The sequence below is a fragment of the Micromys minutus genome (assembly GCF_963924665.1).
Source record: "Micromys minutus genome assembly, chromosome: 21".
NCBI lineage: Eukaryota > Metazoa > Chordata > Mammalia > Rodentia > Muridae > Micromys > Micromys minutus.
This window is the reverse complement of record NC_137956.1, coordinates 27,847,663-27,863,940: the sequence shown is the minus strand read 5'-3', so window position 1 is coordinate 27,863,940 and position 16,278 is coordinate 27,847,663. Positions and strand designations below refer to the sequence as shown.

Genomic DNA, 16,278 nt, shown 5'->3' with positions numbered 1-16,278 from the left:
ATCAGAGTTGGACATGGCAACCTAACAGAAGAGAGTCCCAAGAACAGGTATAAGAATCAGAGATTCACTCGTTGTCAGGAGTCCCATAAACATTCTAAGCTAAAAGCTATAACATACATGCAGAAGATCTGGTGTAGACCCATGTCATGACATATTGCTTCAGTCTCTGTGTGATCAGATCTGCCTCTTTCAGTCCATTCTTGTTCTCCTGGTTCCTTCATCCTCTCTGACTCATACAGTCTGCCTCCTCTTCCTTGGCATTCGCTGAGCTCTCGGGGGAGGGATTTTATGGAGACTTCCAATTTAGACTTTCTTGTTGAATAATGTCTGACTGTGGGTCTCTGCACCTGTTCCCATCTGCTGCTGGAGGAAGCCTCTCTGATGGTGACTGGATAGGGTACTGATCTACAAGTAAAGGAGGAGATCATTAGGGATTATTTTATTGATTTTTTTATGACCAGTCATGTTTGGTTTTATCCTACATCTCTGGGCTATCTAGTCTCTGGTTCTTGGTTGCACAAACAATGTTGGGCATGGGTTTCTTCTCAAGGAGTGGGCCTTAAGTCAAGTCAGACATTGGTTGGCCACACCCACATAGTGCCACTGTTGCCCTAGCATGTCTTACAGGCAAGATAATCGTAGTCAAAGATTCTGTGGCTGGGTTGTTGTTTGTGTCCCTCTTTCAATAGCCTGATGAGTGTCTTCCTGCACCTAACAACATAGTGGTGAAGGCTCTGTGTAGTAGGCCATGGCTCCACTTCTCCATGTTCAATGAGTTGTGTGGGTGCTATCTTCAGCCAGGGAACTCCACTGTCATTTTGCAGAGAGCAACCAGTTGTCTTAGCATCATTCTGGGTTGTTTGAATGCAACCCAGTCCCTCTGCTGGAAGCCTTGCCTGGCTACCAGAGGTGGTCAGATGAGACTTCGTATCTATTGTTGCTAGGAGACCTCATTAGGGTCACCTTCCCAGATTCCATGAAGTTTATGTTGAGCTAAGTTTCCACACCACTCCTCAAATACACCCCCCAATTCCAGCTGTTTCTCCTGCCACTCTACCTCTTCATTCTCCAGTCCTGCACCTCACTCCCACATCCCTCCGTTACCATCCCTACCACCCCAAGTCCACCTATAAAATCAAATCTATTCACCTTCCCAGGTAGGACACATGCTGCCTAAACACCTCTGCTTTATGCAACCTCTCTACAGACTGTCGCTTGGTTATCCTGTACTTTGTGACTAATACCCACTTATGAGTGAGTACATAACATGTCTATCTTTCTGGGTCTGTGTTACCTCACTCAGGATGATCTTTTCTAGATTCATCCACTTGCCTACAAATTTCATAATGTCTTTGGAATCTGTTTTGAGATTCAGGAATCCCTACTCAAACCAAACAAACACCGATTTCAGTTAAGTAAGAATAGTTTATTGAATACACACTCTAACAATGAATGTTCAGGACCACAAAAAGGACCTGGAAGCCCAGTTGCAGTACTAGTCAGCTCTCAGGATAGGCTTTTTATAGGATAAACAGGTCCAGAAGTTTAAAGGGCAAGGGAGCAGTTGACTTACTAGGCAAAATATCATCACTGACCTTTAAGCTGATCGGTCCTGAGTGAGGTGAGGTGGAGGTAGATGGGTGGTGAGCAGGAATTTCAGAACATTGAGATAACAGAGCATGAATATTATAATCATAACTTTTTGCCTTATTAGCAGCATTTCTTTCAGTGTCAGCCACATACAGTGAGCTCATATGTAGGTGCAGGAAAGGGCTACCCAGTGGACAGCTCTGACTCAAGACATTTTAGACTTAACAGTTTATATTGACCTTTGATTTGATGGGTCCTATGTAAGGCTTTGTGGAATTTAAGATTATCAGACCTCACCAGAACATTCAGAACATACAGAACAAAACAGGGAACGTGGTCAGCATGTCCTTGGTCTGAGCTAAGTCACTTCTCAGTGTCAGTGACTATCAGGCATATTAGGGCAACAATAAGACACAGCTGGGAGGCCTGGAACAGAATGGTTACCATTGTTCTGGGGGTGGGTGGGTCAGATCATAACAATCTCAAAGTAGTTTTGATTTGCATTTCTCACCTATTGAGAATTCTTTGTTTAGATCTGTAACCCATTTTTAAATTAAATTATTTGTGATATCCAGTTTCTTGAGTTCTTTATATATTTTGGATATTAGTCCTCTATCAGAAGTAGAGTTGGTAAAAATCTTTTCCCATTCTGTAGGTTGCTGTTTTGCCCTTTTGACACTATTCTTTTTCTTGAAGAAGCTTTTCAGTTTCATGGGGTCCCATTAATTAATTGTTGGTTTTAGTGCCTGTGTTGTGTTCTGCTCAGAAAGTTGTTTCCTGTGCCAACAGGTTCAAAGCCATTCCCCACTCTCTCTTCTACCAGATTCAGTGTATCTGGTTTTCTGTTGAGGTCTTTGATCAAACTGCACTTGAGTTTTGTGATAATATGGATAGATGTCAATTCTTCTACATCTGGTTAAATCAATACCCTTTAAAATGCCATCTTTTCTCCCCAGTGTGTGCTTCTGGCTTCTTTATCAAAAATCAGGCGTCTATAGGTGTGTGGCTTTATGTCTGGGTCTTCTATTCGATTCCCTTGATCAATCTGCCTGTTTTTCTGCCAATACCATTCAGCTCTCAAAGAAAAGTAATTTATGCTCAAAGATAACAGGAAGGAAATAAAAACAAAAGAAAAAGGTTGTTGAAGACAGAAAAAGCAGTGAAAGCAAAAGTTTTTTGATAAAAAAAAAACAGTTGGTCTGGAGAGATGGCTCAGCGGTTAAGAGCACTGGCTGTTCTTCCAGAGGTCCTGAGTTCAGATCCCAGCAACCACATGGCGGCTCACAACCATCTGTAATGGGATCTGATGCCCTCTTCTGGTGTGTCTGCAGACAACTACAGTGTACTTATATGTAATAAATAAATAAATCTTTAAAAAAATGTTGCCTTCCCTGGGCACAGACATGGACTGTTTCCCTGTCCGTCATGGAAAGACTCACTGAAAGCTATGGCTGAAAGGGGCGCCGGCCCTGATCAGAGAATCCGGACCTCAGAGGGGATGGGAAGACAGCAGTGAGCATGGGCAGCTGTAACCCCGTGGTGTAAGGGCTTCTAGGCAGGAAGACAGACATTGAATATTTAACAGATACTTTGTATGACACAGAAAGAACACGCGTGTTTACATTAACAACAGGGATAGATACGGCTATAAAAACTGTATGGAGTCTGCTCTCCTCTGGCTACATCCGTGCAAGTCAGTATGGTCGCTGGATCACTGCTCTACTTCCAAGCCAGTGAGGTTTTGATTTGCTTCATCGAATAAGAGTGATTTCTTCAGTCATGCTTTAAAGATATTCTACTACTTAAAACATTCGAAAGACACTATGATTGGCAACCACGTCGTCCTGATGAGCCAGGAAGCAGCAGGGTCAGGCCTGGGTGTTAGAGGACTCCTCTGGTAGCCACACTAGGGAGCAGACAGTTTATATGGTGATAGGGCTGTTGGCTTTGGAATTGTGGAGACTTGGATTCTTCCTTTCTTGCTCAAAGTCTGGTCTGTATATCCTTAGGCAACATCCATGTATCCTTAGGCTAAATTACTTCCCCTCCACAAGTACTTTATGCTAATTGTAACTAGTAAGATTTCAATGCATACTATCAAACCTTTAAAAAATCAAGTGCTGACAAAATATATTCATATAGTTTTATGCAAAAATGCTTTAAAAATCTATACATATATCTGTTTTTTTTAAAAAGAAAAAGAAAAAAAAGACTAATGAAAAAAAAAATCAGAATATTGAAAACCCAGCCACTCCACTCCTGGGCATATACCCCAAATATACTCCAACATATAACAAGGACACATGCTCCACCATGTTTGTAGCAGCCTTATTTATAATAGCCAGAAGCTGGAAAGAACCCAGATGTCCTTCAGTAGATGAATGGATACAGAAATTGTGGTACATTACACAATGGAGTACTACTCAGCTATTAGAAACAATGACTTCATGAAATTCGTAGGCAAATGGATAGAACTAGAGAACTCATCCTGAGTGAGGTAACTCAGTCACAAAAGAACACACATGGTATGCACTGATACACACATGGTAAGTGGATACTAGTCCCAGAAAGCTCTGCATACCCAAGAAACAAGTCACAGACATTATGAAGCTCAAAAAGAAGGAAGGCCAAAATGGGGATGCCCCCAGTCCTTCTTAGAAAAAAGAGCAAAACTCGAATGGGAGAAAATGCAAGATCAAATAGAGGAACAGGGATTGAAGAAAAGATCACTCAGAAGCAGCCTCACCTGGGGATCCACCACATATGCAGTCACCAGATCCACTATAGCTGATCCCAAAAAGTACTTACTGGCAGGAACCAGAGATGCCCCCTCAGGAGCTATGCTAGAGTCATGTAGATACAGCTAAACATGTTTGCAGCTAACCATTGGTCTGAACTCAGGGATCCCAATGAGGTTGCTAAAGAAAGGACCTAAGGAGCTGAAAGGGGTTGTAACCTCATGGGAAGATAACACCATTATCAACCAACCAAATCCTCCAAAACTCCCATGGAGTAAAATACCAACCTCTGTATGCACTTTGAGAGACCTGTTGATCCAGTTGAGTATGTAGCTGAAGACAGTAGTGTCTGGCATTAATGTGAGAAGAGGCTTTTGTTCCAGAAAGGACCTTCCATCCAGAAACTGGCCTATGGCTTCTTTACTGACAGATCAAGAACCAGATGAGGAACAGGACTTAGCATCAGAACCACTCCTACATGGTAGTGCATGCTAGTAGAAAATGCTTAAGAGGTAGAGGCAGGAGGCCAGCCTGGGCTACATGCTTTAGCTGGTTATAGTAGTGTGTGCCTTTAATCTCAGCACTTGAGACACAAACACAGATGTACATTTGAGTTCACAGCCACCTTGATCTACATAGTGAGTTCTAGGCCACCCAACACTACATACTGAGACTCTTAAAAATGTTTTAATTGTGTGTGTGGGGGTCAGAAGACACATTTTGTTAGTCAGTCAATTACCTCCTCCTGCTGTGGACTTGGGGACTGAACTCACTGGAGTTGCCCAAGACAGGAGGGAAGGAAATTCATGGAATACTCCAATGGTTTAAAAATGAGAGTAAGCCTGCCATTAAGACACAACTTCTGGTCCAATGAATAGACTAGGAGGCAGAATCCAAGAGGACTTGTGGATCTATAAGTTTATTATTTGCTACTGATAAGTGTAGAAAATACCACACAATGACATTTCAGGCAAGAAAAAAGAGAGGAAGGGGAGGGAGGGAGAAAAGAGAGAGAAAAACAAGTTTGCTTTACTTAATGGCCCTAAGGAAGTTTTGATGGTTTGAATATACTTGGCCCAGGGAATGGCACTAATAAGAGGTTTGGCCTTGTTGGAGTGGGTGTGGCCTGGTTGGAGTGTCAGGGTCCAGCCCGACACAGAATCTGGGTTCTCATCTGGAAGCAGGGATATCTGGAAAGCGAGTAAGAAAACACAAGACAACTTTTCAGTACAAGCTGAAAGGCAAATTTCAAGACTTGAGTTTGTTGTCTCTCTTGATTGCAGCTTGAGGCTGTGCACTTTTGAGGCTGGAGGTTGCGCTCTCTCATTCACTTCCTTTCTCTCATTCACTCACTCCTCCATGAGTTCTTTCCCCACCTTTTTCTTGCCCCAGTCTTCTATTGTTACTCAAAAAGCAGGTACAGAAAAAAGACATTGTATAATCATTACCAGATCAAATTCAGAAGAATGACCACATCTCACAGAGAACTAAGAATTAAGCTTGTTTCCCAAAGTCTCAATCTTTCCCGATTCCTGGACCAGAGGCCAAAATAATAATTGCAAACTTATCATTATTTAAACTTTAACTTATTACACTGCAGAGCTCAGAGCTCCGAGGTCAGCTATTTGCATTTTCCTGTGAAGCTCTAATGATAAATGACATGGGCAAAGGTGCCAGGCCGTGGCCAGAAAGAGTCAAGTTAACCCTTAACTCAGCAGTTCCACTAGCTTTCTGTTCCTGCACATTGCACACAATGACTCTCCCGAGAGTCCCAAGTGCTTTGGCTTAGTTTTACCAGTATAAGAGTTCATGTATTCTATACTTGCTTATTCATACATTTCCAAAGGAGGCCAGGAACCATTCTCAAATGTTGTAAAAAAACTCATTCATTAATAGCTTTTTCTTTTCTTGGGATCCCAATGTTGGCTCTGCTTCATTTTCTTAATTTATTTCTAAACATAATTTCATCAAACTTTCTTTGCAAGTCAAACATTAATCTGGAACTACCAATGTGTAGTTATTACATTGTTTCCAAGATGAGAACACACAGCATGCACCTGGGCCATTAGGACTGTGCTGTGCTGAGCCCCTGTGCCTCAGTTTTTAATTGTTTAAGAATCGTTACATCAAGGAACATCGAGTTTCATAGAATCCACCAGAGCAGAAGAAGAAGGGAGTTGGAGAGTCAGATATAATAGAATAATTATGCACACCAAGGCCACCTGAAATGCAGTCACGCATAAATGCAATCTATATAGCCCTTGTCCAGGGCTAAGGTTAGGAGAAATGGGAACAACTTTTTTTTAAAATAAAGAGCTGCCCAAGGGCTTTTGAGATGTTTCCATCTAGGCCTGCTACGGGTAGTTCCTTATTTCTGATGGTGGATCCCCTGGAGGGATGTGCCTTCTGCTATTCAGGGTCCCAGGAGCCATTTATGTCATGGTATGCTGTCCCCAGCATTGGAGGAAGTGTGTCACTGTGGGGATGGGCTCTGAGACCCTCCTCCTAGCTGTGACTTGTTCTTCTGTTTGCCTTTGGAACAAGATGTAGAACTCTCAGCTCCTCCAGCTTCATGCCTGCCTGGATGATAATGGACTGGACCTCTTGTCCTTTATAAGCGTTTTCTTCACAACAATAGAAACTGTAAGACAGAAGTTGGTACCAGGGACTGGGAAATTGCTGTGATAGGCCTGACCACATCCTCCCTCCAAACCTTCTCATATACTCCTCCTCTTGCTCTTTTTCCCATTCATGGCTTCTTTTTAAAAAAATGTTATTGTTGGGCGGTGGTGGTGCATGCCTTTAGTTTCAGTCAGTACTCAGGAGGCAGAGGCAAGTGGATCTCTATGAGTTCACGGCCGGCTTGGTCTACAAAGTGAGTTCCATGATAGCCAGGGCCACACAGATAAAAGCTGTCTTCACTCCCTCCCCTACAAAAAAGTTGCTACTTACATATATAAGTGTATGTATATTCCTAAATACATAAGAACAACCCACACAGTCTGTATAATGTTACTAGTATGTACATGTGTCCTCTGCTGGCCATTTGGTATTGGATGACTAGTAGGACCTTATGTTGATGTACTTGTCCCCAGGAGACTTCCTGCTCTCAGCACTGCCTTTGCTTAGGGTTAAGGCTTCGTTAACTTTTCATCATGTCTATTGTGTGATCCTATTCAAGTTATGTCCAGATAGCCATGTTGGTGAGACTTAATGGGGTAGGAGAAATTTCTAGGAGACGTACTCTCAACAGCAAACTTCCTGTTACTCTGGCTCTCATAATCTTTCCGTAACAGTCTTTAGGTGCAGGAGTTGTGTATTATTTGGGACTAGGCCCCCAAACTATGCATTTTCATTGGTTGTAGTTTTCTGTAATGGTCTCCATCTGTTGGAAAGTGAAATTTCCTTTATGAGTGAAGATTATATGTATAGACAGTAGTTTAGGACGTAGCTAAAGATTACATTGGCTTAGTGAAGTGGTAGTTGTAGGTTCTCCTCCAAAACCTGCGGCTTCACTGGCCCTACCAGGAATGATTTCCCTCTTTTTGAGTGGGTTTTAAGTGTAGAGAGCTGTTGGTTACTAACAAGACATTCATGCCACTATTGCACCCCCAGGGTTGTTGTGTCATGTTGTGGTTTACAGGTGTCAGTTTGGTAGGATTGCTGGTTGCTTCCCTTCTTTGGAAGCTTGCATGGGATCCTCTGGTATTATGAAAGCTAGTCTTCAAAGAGATTTTCAGAGCAGATCCCCAGTTCAGGGCCTCTTGCCTGCGTCTGTCTAGCATGTTCCTGTTCTCCATGCAACGGTCCCTTTTCACTTTCCGGGCTCATGAGGCTTTAGTCTTTCTGGGTCTTCTCTCAATCCATCATTTACCCAGACAGACCCTGGGGAAGACTGTCTTTCTCCTTTCTTTAGGGGATGCAGAGTCCCAAGGAAGACATCATGACTTGCCAGTGACAATGCTGTGATGTATTTACAAATAGTAAGATGTACAGCCAAGATGTGAATCAAACCATCTGATTCTGTAATTCAGATTTTCATCAACCACAATGGTGGAGCAGCAGACACCCAGGTGGGCATGGTGGACACCCAGGTGGGCATGGCGGTGCAGGCCTGTAACACTAGCATGCAGGGGTCTGAGACAAGAATTTCATGTTTTGAAATCAGCATGGGAAATGGCCACAAGCAGAGAGGGGTTGAGCGAAAAGCTGACACTTGGACTTCATGTTAACGCACAGAAAAGCAAAGAAGCAGTACCATGCCGTCATTCCATCTTTAATCAAAATCACAGCATATTTGACACATACAAATGTCCAAACCTTCAGTGACTTTTGCATATCAAAATCCCTTTGCATAACATTTTGAGGCTAATTTCGTGCTATGAATTTACAAATACACAACATAAAAATACATTTGGAGTCTACTCCATGTAAGTTTAAAAACTTTAAATGCAATAGACATACAATGTAAAGATATTTAAAATAAAAATTACAAAATGAGCGCAAGAAAGTCTTCCCTTTGGAATTTTTAATAAAATACTGCTCTAAGGTCTAATGAGAAATTCCAGTTACTTACAAAATAGTTACATGACAAAAGGAATCAAGGAAATAGATATGTATGAAATCACACTATTTAAGTGAAGCAAATGTCAAACACTTTGATACACAGCACACCACCGATTACTCAGTGTCAAGTGAAAACAAAGTAATTTGTGCAGCAAAAGAAAATGTAAGATACTTGAGGCCAAGAAAAAAATGCTAAAAAATAAAGTCCAGCTGGGCAATGGTGGTACGTGCCTTCAATCCCAACACTTGGGAGGCAGGAGGATCTCTGTGAGTTTGAAGACAGCCTGGTCTATCAGGTGAGTTCCAGGACAACCAAGACCACACAGAAAAACCCTGGTTTCAAAAACTGAACAAAAATGCAACACAGACACACACATATACACTTAGATGCACACACCTATAACTGTAAAGAAAAGGCAGGACTAACAGAACTTAAAGCACACTGAGCCTGGAGCCATACTATGTAACCTCAAAACTCTCTCAAGTTTTGAGGGAGTGGAGGGGGAGAAGAGAGAAAAAGCCTGAGTGAGCAAGAGTTATAAGGACTTACAGCAGGCTTCGGAGCAGATTCTCACCCGCATCGTTTAGAGAGAAACAGAACAAGAACCTGGCTTCTAATGGCTAAGCAGGTACACAGACCACTGCCTTCTGCAATAACTGGCTCCAGCTAGTGGGGGATTGGTGTCTACAGGGTCCTCTGCCAAATGCAATCCTTCACCAGCCACTGCAGAGCAGGGAGTTTCCACCCAACACACGATTTTCTCCTATTCCCTCTCTCTAAAAGGAGGACATGTGCTGTGTGAACTAACTCAGCATGTGACAGTAGAACCTGGGTCCGCCTGTCTGACTTCCCGTTGCTGGAGAGCTGCCGCCCAACTCCAGCTGTCTCTCACTGTGCCCTGGCAGAAAGTGAGGATGCCTAACAGGAATATGAATTAATTCCGCCTGAAAAAACACTAAAGACTTAAGCTTTATTTTCTTCTGGCAAAGGGAGTGCCTGCAAAAAAAAAAAAAAAAAAAAAAAAAACAAAAAAAAAAACAAAAAAAAAAAAAAAAACAAAAAAAAAAACAAAACAAAAAACAAAAAAAAAACAACAAAAAAAAACCAAAACAAAACAAAAACACTTTGCTGAAAACAACAAGAACAGCAGCAACAACAACAACATAAAACACACACAAAGAGCCACAGTTTGAGCCCTGTCACTAGTTCTAAAAAATATTTTATTTTTTGGTGACAGATTTAGAAAAAAGGTACAGAATGCCTTTCCTAGTACTTGCTAACAGATTCTCTTCTATAGTAAAAAAAAAAAAAAAAAAAAATCTGGAAGCAAGACGGTACAAAGAACATTTATCTGAGAAGAACTGTTTGAGAGCTACCTTCAGTGGAGTTCTGCCCTAAGGTGGAAACTAGATAACCACTATGAAAAATATTTGTTGATTCAAAAAGAACAGATACGTAAACAGGGAGCAAGTAAAAGGGCTCTTTATTTATCTCCTGGAGCTAAGAAAGCACATTAAAATCTGCAAATAGTACTGGATCTCCCCTATTTCCTTCTTTTCACCTCCTCCCAAGAACCAAGAATCTAGACCTGTCTAGACACAATTAGGCATGCGATTCTGTACACCTTCAGTCCGCTCACAGAAGAGGGAATACCTTCAGACTTCATCACTGACAGGGGTCTACACAGCCCTCCTGCTATCGGCTTCCAGATGCGGGAAGTGGACACGTACACTACCATGCCCAGAGAAGGAAGATCTTAAGTTTAAACCAAGGCTCAGAGGAAATAATGTTTTGATACAATTGAAGCCTTTAGTCTATGAAGAACTTAGATCCATTAATGATGACCAGGTAATGTACAAAATTGTCAAAGGGAACTGGCTGAAACTCATCTTGAAATGAACTTAATTTGCTGAACAAAGTAAGACTTGTTGAACAGAGATATTTACAACAATTCCCAGCAAGAAGAGGAAGGCTTAATCAAATCACTTTTCTAGTTACACAGAACAGAGTATCTGGAGAATTGTTCCTTCTGTGACCACGGCCCACCATTTCCACCAAAGGTTCCCAGATCCAACAGCCAACTGAACACATTTTAAAAGCTTGAGGGTAGTTTCAGACTGATTCATCCCAAGGGGGAAAACTACATGGTTACCACAGCCCAAGTCTGTTTTAGAGATGTGCTCCTCCAGACACGTCCCAGGAGATCCAGTGTCCTCACAGCCATCCTGTTGCTAAGGCAGTCTCTGCCTCTCAGACATCAGGCCTGCATTCGGAACAGGGCACCAAGGGGAAGGGAACAGGAGTGTGCTGCTGCTCCCTATCTGCCAATACAGACTCCTCTCTCCTTTCTTTGCAAACTTGACCCTTAGAATTTGGTTTTTATTTTTAAAAGGTAGGTCAAATACTTTTACTGGCTTTCCATGTAGAATTACTAGCTCGTTGTGCTCAAATATTAGAGAAATATCCTCACTGGCTCAATGGCATTGTGTTTACTAAAATTTCTCATGGAATTTTTAGAACAATTCCTTCCTGAGTTCTACAGGGGACTCATCCACGAGGAGTAAGTGAATGACCAGTAAATGTGAGGTGACAAACACCACACATCTCAAAGCTCTTGGGAGGAGTTACCATAGCACTGTCATGACTGAACTTCCCCTGTGTCTGCAATGGGTGCTTCTCTTGAAAACGGTTTGTGAAGCAACAAACACTGAGAAGGACCTGCATTTCCCACAATGCTCCACTGCAGAGGACCTGAGCCTTCACACAGTGCCGCACTGCATGTGAGAGGTGCTGGGCACTGACACAGCTGAACTTCCATTGACAGAAAACAAAGTTACAGAAATTCACATGACCATAGAAAATAAAGACAATGATCATTTACCTCTTACACTAAAGGCACTACTAGTAGACATACATCCTGCCATCATTTAGAGAAGCACTGAAATCAGCAGAGAAAGGAATTCAACACCAGCATTTTAAAAAACAGTAAGACTATTGCGAGACTTATGGCAGAGTTTTCAATGACCTAAATTAAATCATACACAACAATAAACAGCTCAATATAAAGACTGGTTCCTATTTTTTAAAAAGTATGATCATTTTACTCTTTAAAAATATAAGCATATCATAAAACTGAAAGATTAAATATGTTTATATATAAATGCACGCCCTGATGCCCTTGAAAAAAGTTCATAAACTGCAAATCATTTCAACAGTGTGAACAGCACACACCCATGAGTGATATGCAGAGACAAAATGTGACATCACTGAGCAGTTCAGCAGGTGCTAAAATGCACAACCAGAATGGGACAGGCAATAAATAATGTCCACACTAAAAGACATCTTGAAATCTTTAAAAACTTTACACTTTTACCAGTCCCAGGAAGCTCTACACACAGACCCACGATAACTTTTCACATGTGTGAAGTAAGGGTGTGGTGACACACCGCTGGCGTCTCAGACGTGGAGGACAGCCATGAGTACCAGGCCAGCCAGGACCACATAGCAAGACTCCACCTCAAAAGAAACAATCAACAAAGCAAATATAACCCAAGCCTAAAAAAGAATAGTGATTAACATTTTGTATTGTACTCTATTTGAAGACTGATTTGTTATCACTGTACCCTGTAGATTTTGAAACTTAATTTTATTAGGAATAATGAATGCTGGTTTTTGAGTAATTAAAAAAATTCGTTATTTTTCAAATCTAGATTGCTACTCCTAGTTTGAAGCAGTTAGACGGGTGCTCTGGAGTCCTCTGATGTTGCTTTGGTACAAGACCTAGAACACAGCAGCACTGGCTGCAGTCAGATCCATGGCTCCATGGCCATGGCCGGCCAGCACGCTGGCTCCACAGCATCCGAGGAACTGACTCTGGCAACAGACTGTCGTGAACAGAGTACAGGCCACTCTCTAGTCATGTCGCTCCATCATTACAAACAAATAAAACCCACACTTAGGAAATTATGAGGCCTAATTCATGCCACATTTAGCTATCCCTCAATAATAATGTAAAAAAGCTTGTTGTTATGGTAAGATAATGACTAGTTTATAGTCCACGGGTCCCTCTAATGAGGAAGCCAATGTTAGCGCGGCATATCTTGACATTTAGCCCACTTGTTTACTGTAGGTTTTGGTTTTTGAAGCAAGGTCTCAGGCTGTCCAGGAATTCACTATGCAGCCCTAGCTAACCTTGAATATATGGCAATCCTTCCGTCTCAGCCTCTCAAACACCATGTTCATAGGTATTACCATGCTCAGTTTGATATTTATTTTAATACAAGATTTAATTTTTCTTCTTTTACAGCTTTATTGAGGTATCACTGACGTACAACAAATTGCACATATTTAAAGTGCACAATTTGATATATAGTCTTAAATAGCATGAAAAGTGCCTGATAACTTAAAAATAAAAATATTTAATCTAAACATCCTAAAATAGTACATTTCTGACACAGATATCAATTTATAAAAAGGTAGATGGAGATAAAAGAAATAAATTCCCAGGTACCAAATTTATTCAGAAGGTTTAGAAACGCTGAAGTTGACAGCCAGTTTTCTTGATTTCCTTCTTGAGGAGCTTGGGGCTGACCTCTGGTGGGACACAACATGGCCTTGGGAGGCAGTTTCAACGTGAGGAGACACAGGCTGAGTAGCCTGAGAGGATGCTGAAGACGCTGGTGAACTTTCTTGTGGAGTTGTTTTGGTGGCTTCAGAAGAGCCTGGCTTGTCAGTCTGAAGTGGTGGGGCTTGAGAACTCTGAACCTCCTTATTCTCAAAATTCTTTTTGTTTGCAACTCTTTTCTTTGTAACCTTTGAGGAATGAAAGCATTATTAACCAATAATCTAACAATGTAGACACACACACAAAGCTTGTGTCAGAAAATAGCATAAACTAGGCCATGGCTACTTGCTAAGCAGTGCAGATTTTGGCTTCCACTTAACAATAGCAACACAATATTTCTTTTTTTTTCTATCTTTTTAAAAAATATTATTTATTTTATGACTGTGCATACATTGTAGATGTCTTCAGCCACACCAGAAGAGGGCATCAGATCTCATTGCAGATGGTTGTGAGCCACCATGTGGTTGCTGGGAATTGAACTCAGGATCTCTGGAAGAGCAACTAGTGTTCTTAACCATTGAGCCATCTCTTCAGCCTGCAACACAGTATTTCTAATAGGGGCTGAAGAGATGGCTCAGTAGGGATCCAAATTTGGTTCCCAGCACACATATCTGCTTCAGGGGATCTGACACCTTTGGCCTCCCAGGGCACCCGAACTTGGGTAGCATAACTTCACTCCGTGGACATAATTAAACAAAGTAAATCTTTAAAAAATATTTATATTACTTGCTACACAAAATATTACTTGTTAGAATATAAATTTAGGTAAGAGAGACCAGCCCAGTTCATACATACAATATTTCTAGTCATATTGTGAACTACTAATTAGATAAGTTGTTATCAGCAGTTTTGTTCTGAACATTAAAAAAGAAAAAAAAAGAAAAAGAAAAAAGAAAAAGGAAAGGAGAAAAAGTAACACTGTTTAAAAAACTGTAATTTTCTTCCAGCTCTCACCTGCAGAGGTATGAACTGATTGTGCACTCCGCCTGGCATTCCTCCAGCCAAGGGCATGGTTCCAGGATATGAAGGATAGTGGAAGGCATTCCCAGCAACTGGCACTGGTGGTCTCCACGGCACTGAGCCAAAGAGATGAGATGATGAAGGCATTATATTAGCTGTAAGATACCAATATCCAGAGAGTTACGACTCCTATCTGCTGGCCCTCTGTAGCTTCTTCACCTCATGTGGCAACTGTAACTGCTCTTATCTGTTGTATCAGTCAGCCCTGGGCTCTTTTCTTAGAATCTTAGAACCATGAACTATCTATAGAAATGCAGTTATCCTGTTGCTGGCCTACAGAGGACAGTGGTACCAATGCTGACATGACCTCTGGGAATGGCTGTAATTATGGGACTTAGAAGAAGCCGGACTTGGCTGTGGGATCATTTTAGTTCCTTCAGAAGACCCTGGCTTTCTAGTATGAAGTGGTGTGGTCTGAGAAGAACTCCGGCCCTCCTTACTCTCAAAATCCTGCTTGTTTGGTTTCATGACCACATATATGTACTTGAAGTGACTCCTTAAAAAAGGTCTGGGAACAAAAACAGATCACAAGGCTCTCATCCTACCAAACGCTGAGTAGCTTCCACAGTGAGAAAAGCATATAAAAAGTCCCAAAGCTCAAATTTTGAAATCTAGTCACTTTTATGGTACAGGTAGTTTCTTTTCTCTATTCTAGTAGGACATTTTTTTTTGGCTATTGGAAGCATACTGATCTGGTGATACTTAAAACTATTTGTCTCTTTGAGCTACTTGAAGAGCTTGTGAAATGCAGACTCCTAGTGAGAGGTACTAAAATCTAGTAAGCCAGAATCTTGAGATTTCAGAAGTTTTTGTATGGAGATCAGAGGACAGTTTGTAGGGTTAAGTTTCTTCCGTCCACCATGTGGGACAGAGGATTAACTCAGGCTGTCAGGCTTTGCAGCAAATGTCTTTCCCTCCTGAGCCATGTCTCTGGTATTTTGAATTTCAAGGCAATCTAGTTTTCTTTAGTATAATGTTGTTCCTTTCAGTCTAAAGATGCATGCCCTTTAATTCTAAAAAAATTAAGTTTCCTTCCTTCCTTCCTATCACTCATTATTTTTCTGAAATTGCCAATAACAAGGGTTGTTGATCTGTGCACAATATTAATTTTTTAAATTTATTTTCTAGTTTTTACCATCCTTTGACCATTTTAAGTCAACAACTATGATAGTTTAAATTAGAAATGTCATCCTAGGTGCAGGTATTTGAATACAGTGCCCTATTGGTGGTGCTGTTTGTGAAACTTATGGCGTCTTTAGCAGATAGTCTTGTTGAGGAAATATGCCCCTGGGAACTGGCTTTGAGTTTACAGTCTCACCCTACTTCCTGCTCTCTTTCTCTGCTCTGCATTCGCATCCATGACCTCTCATCGCTTTCTGCTTCAGCTGTCTGTTACCATCCTCTGCTTATATTATGGATTCCTTCTTTGGTTTGTTTTCTCAGCAACAGAAAAGTAACTGATACAGAAATTGGTACCAGGAGTGGGATGATGATGTGAAGAAGACTATGTTGTATTTTGGAGGAATGTGGAACTGTTCAAGTTTAGACTAGAAAAGTGGCTGAATGCTGTAACCAGAGCTTACTGGGCCATTCTAGAAGACAGCAGTGACGAGAATAGTGTAGAAGATGGAGGCCTGCCTCATGATGTTTGAGAGGGAGAAGAGAGTGATATTTTTGTAAATAATCTGGCTGTTTTCTGTCTATGTCCTGAGAATTGACATGAGGCTGAATGAAAGACT

General features: G+C 41.3%; 1 protein-coding gene across 1 annotated transcript in view; it reads right to left on the bottom strand.

Annotated features, from left to right (window-relative positions):
* Positions 1 to 10,103: 10,103 nt before the first annotated feature.
* XRN1 (5'-3' exoribonuclease 1) overlaps positions 10,104 to 16,278 on the bottom strand; it is a gene marked incomplete at its 5' end in the record, with an annotated part of 97,112 nt that continues 90,937 nt past the window's right edge. Inside the window, 2 exons of the mRNA XM_080934935.1 lie at positions 10,104 to 13,707; positions 14,474 to 14,634. Of these exons, the coding sequence (XP_080791061.1) occupies positions 13,411 to 13,707; positions 14,474 to 14,634 (458 nt within the window). The 3' untranslated portion in view covers positions 10,104 to 13,410. The remainder of the gene's footprint in view (positions 13,708 to 14,473; positions 14,635 to 16,278) is intronic.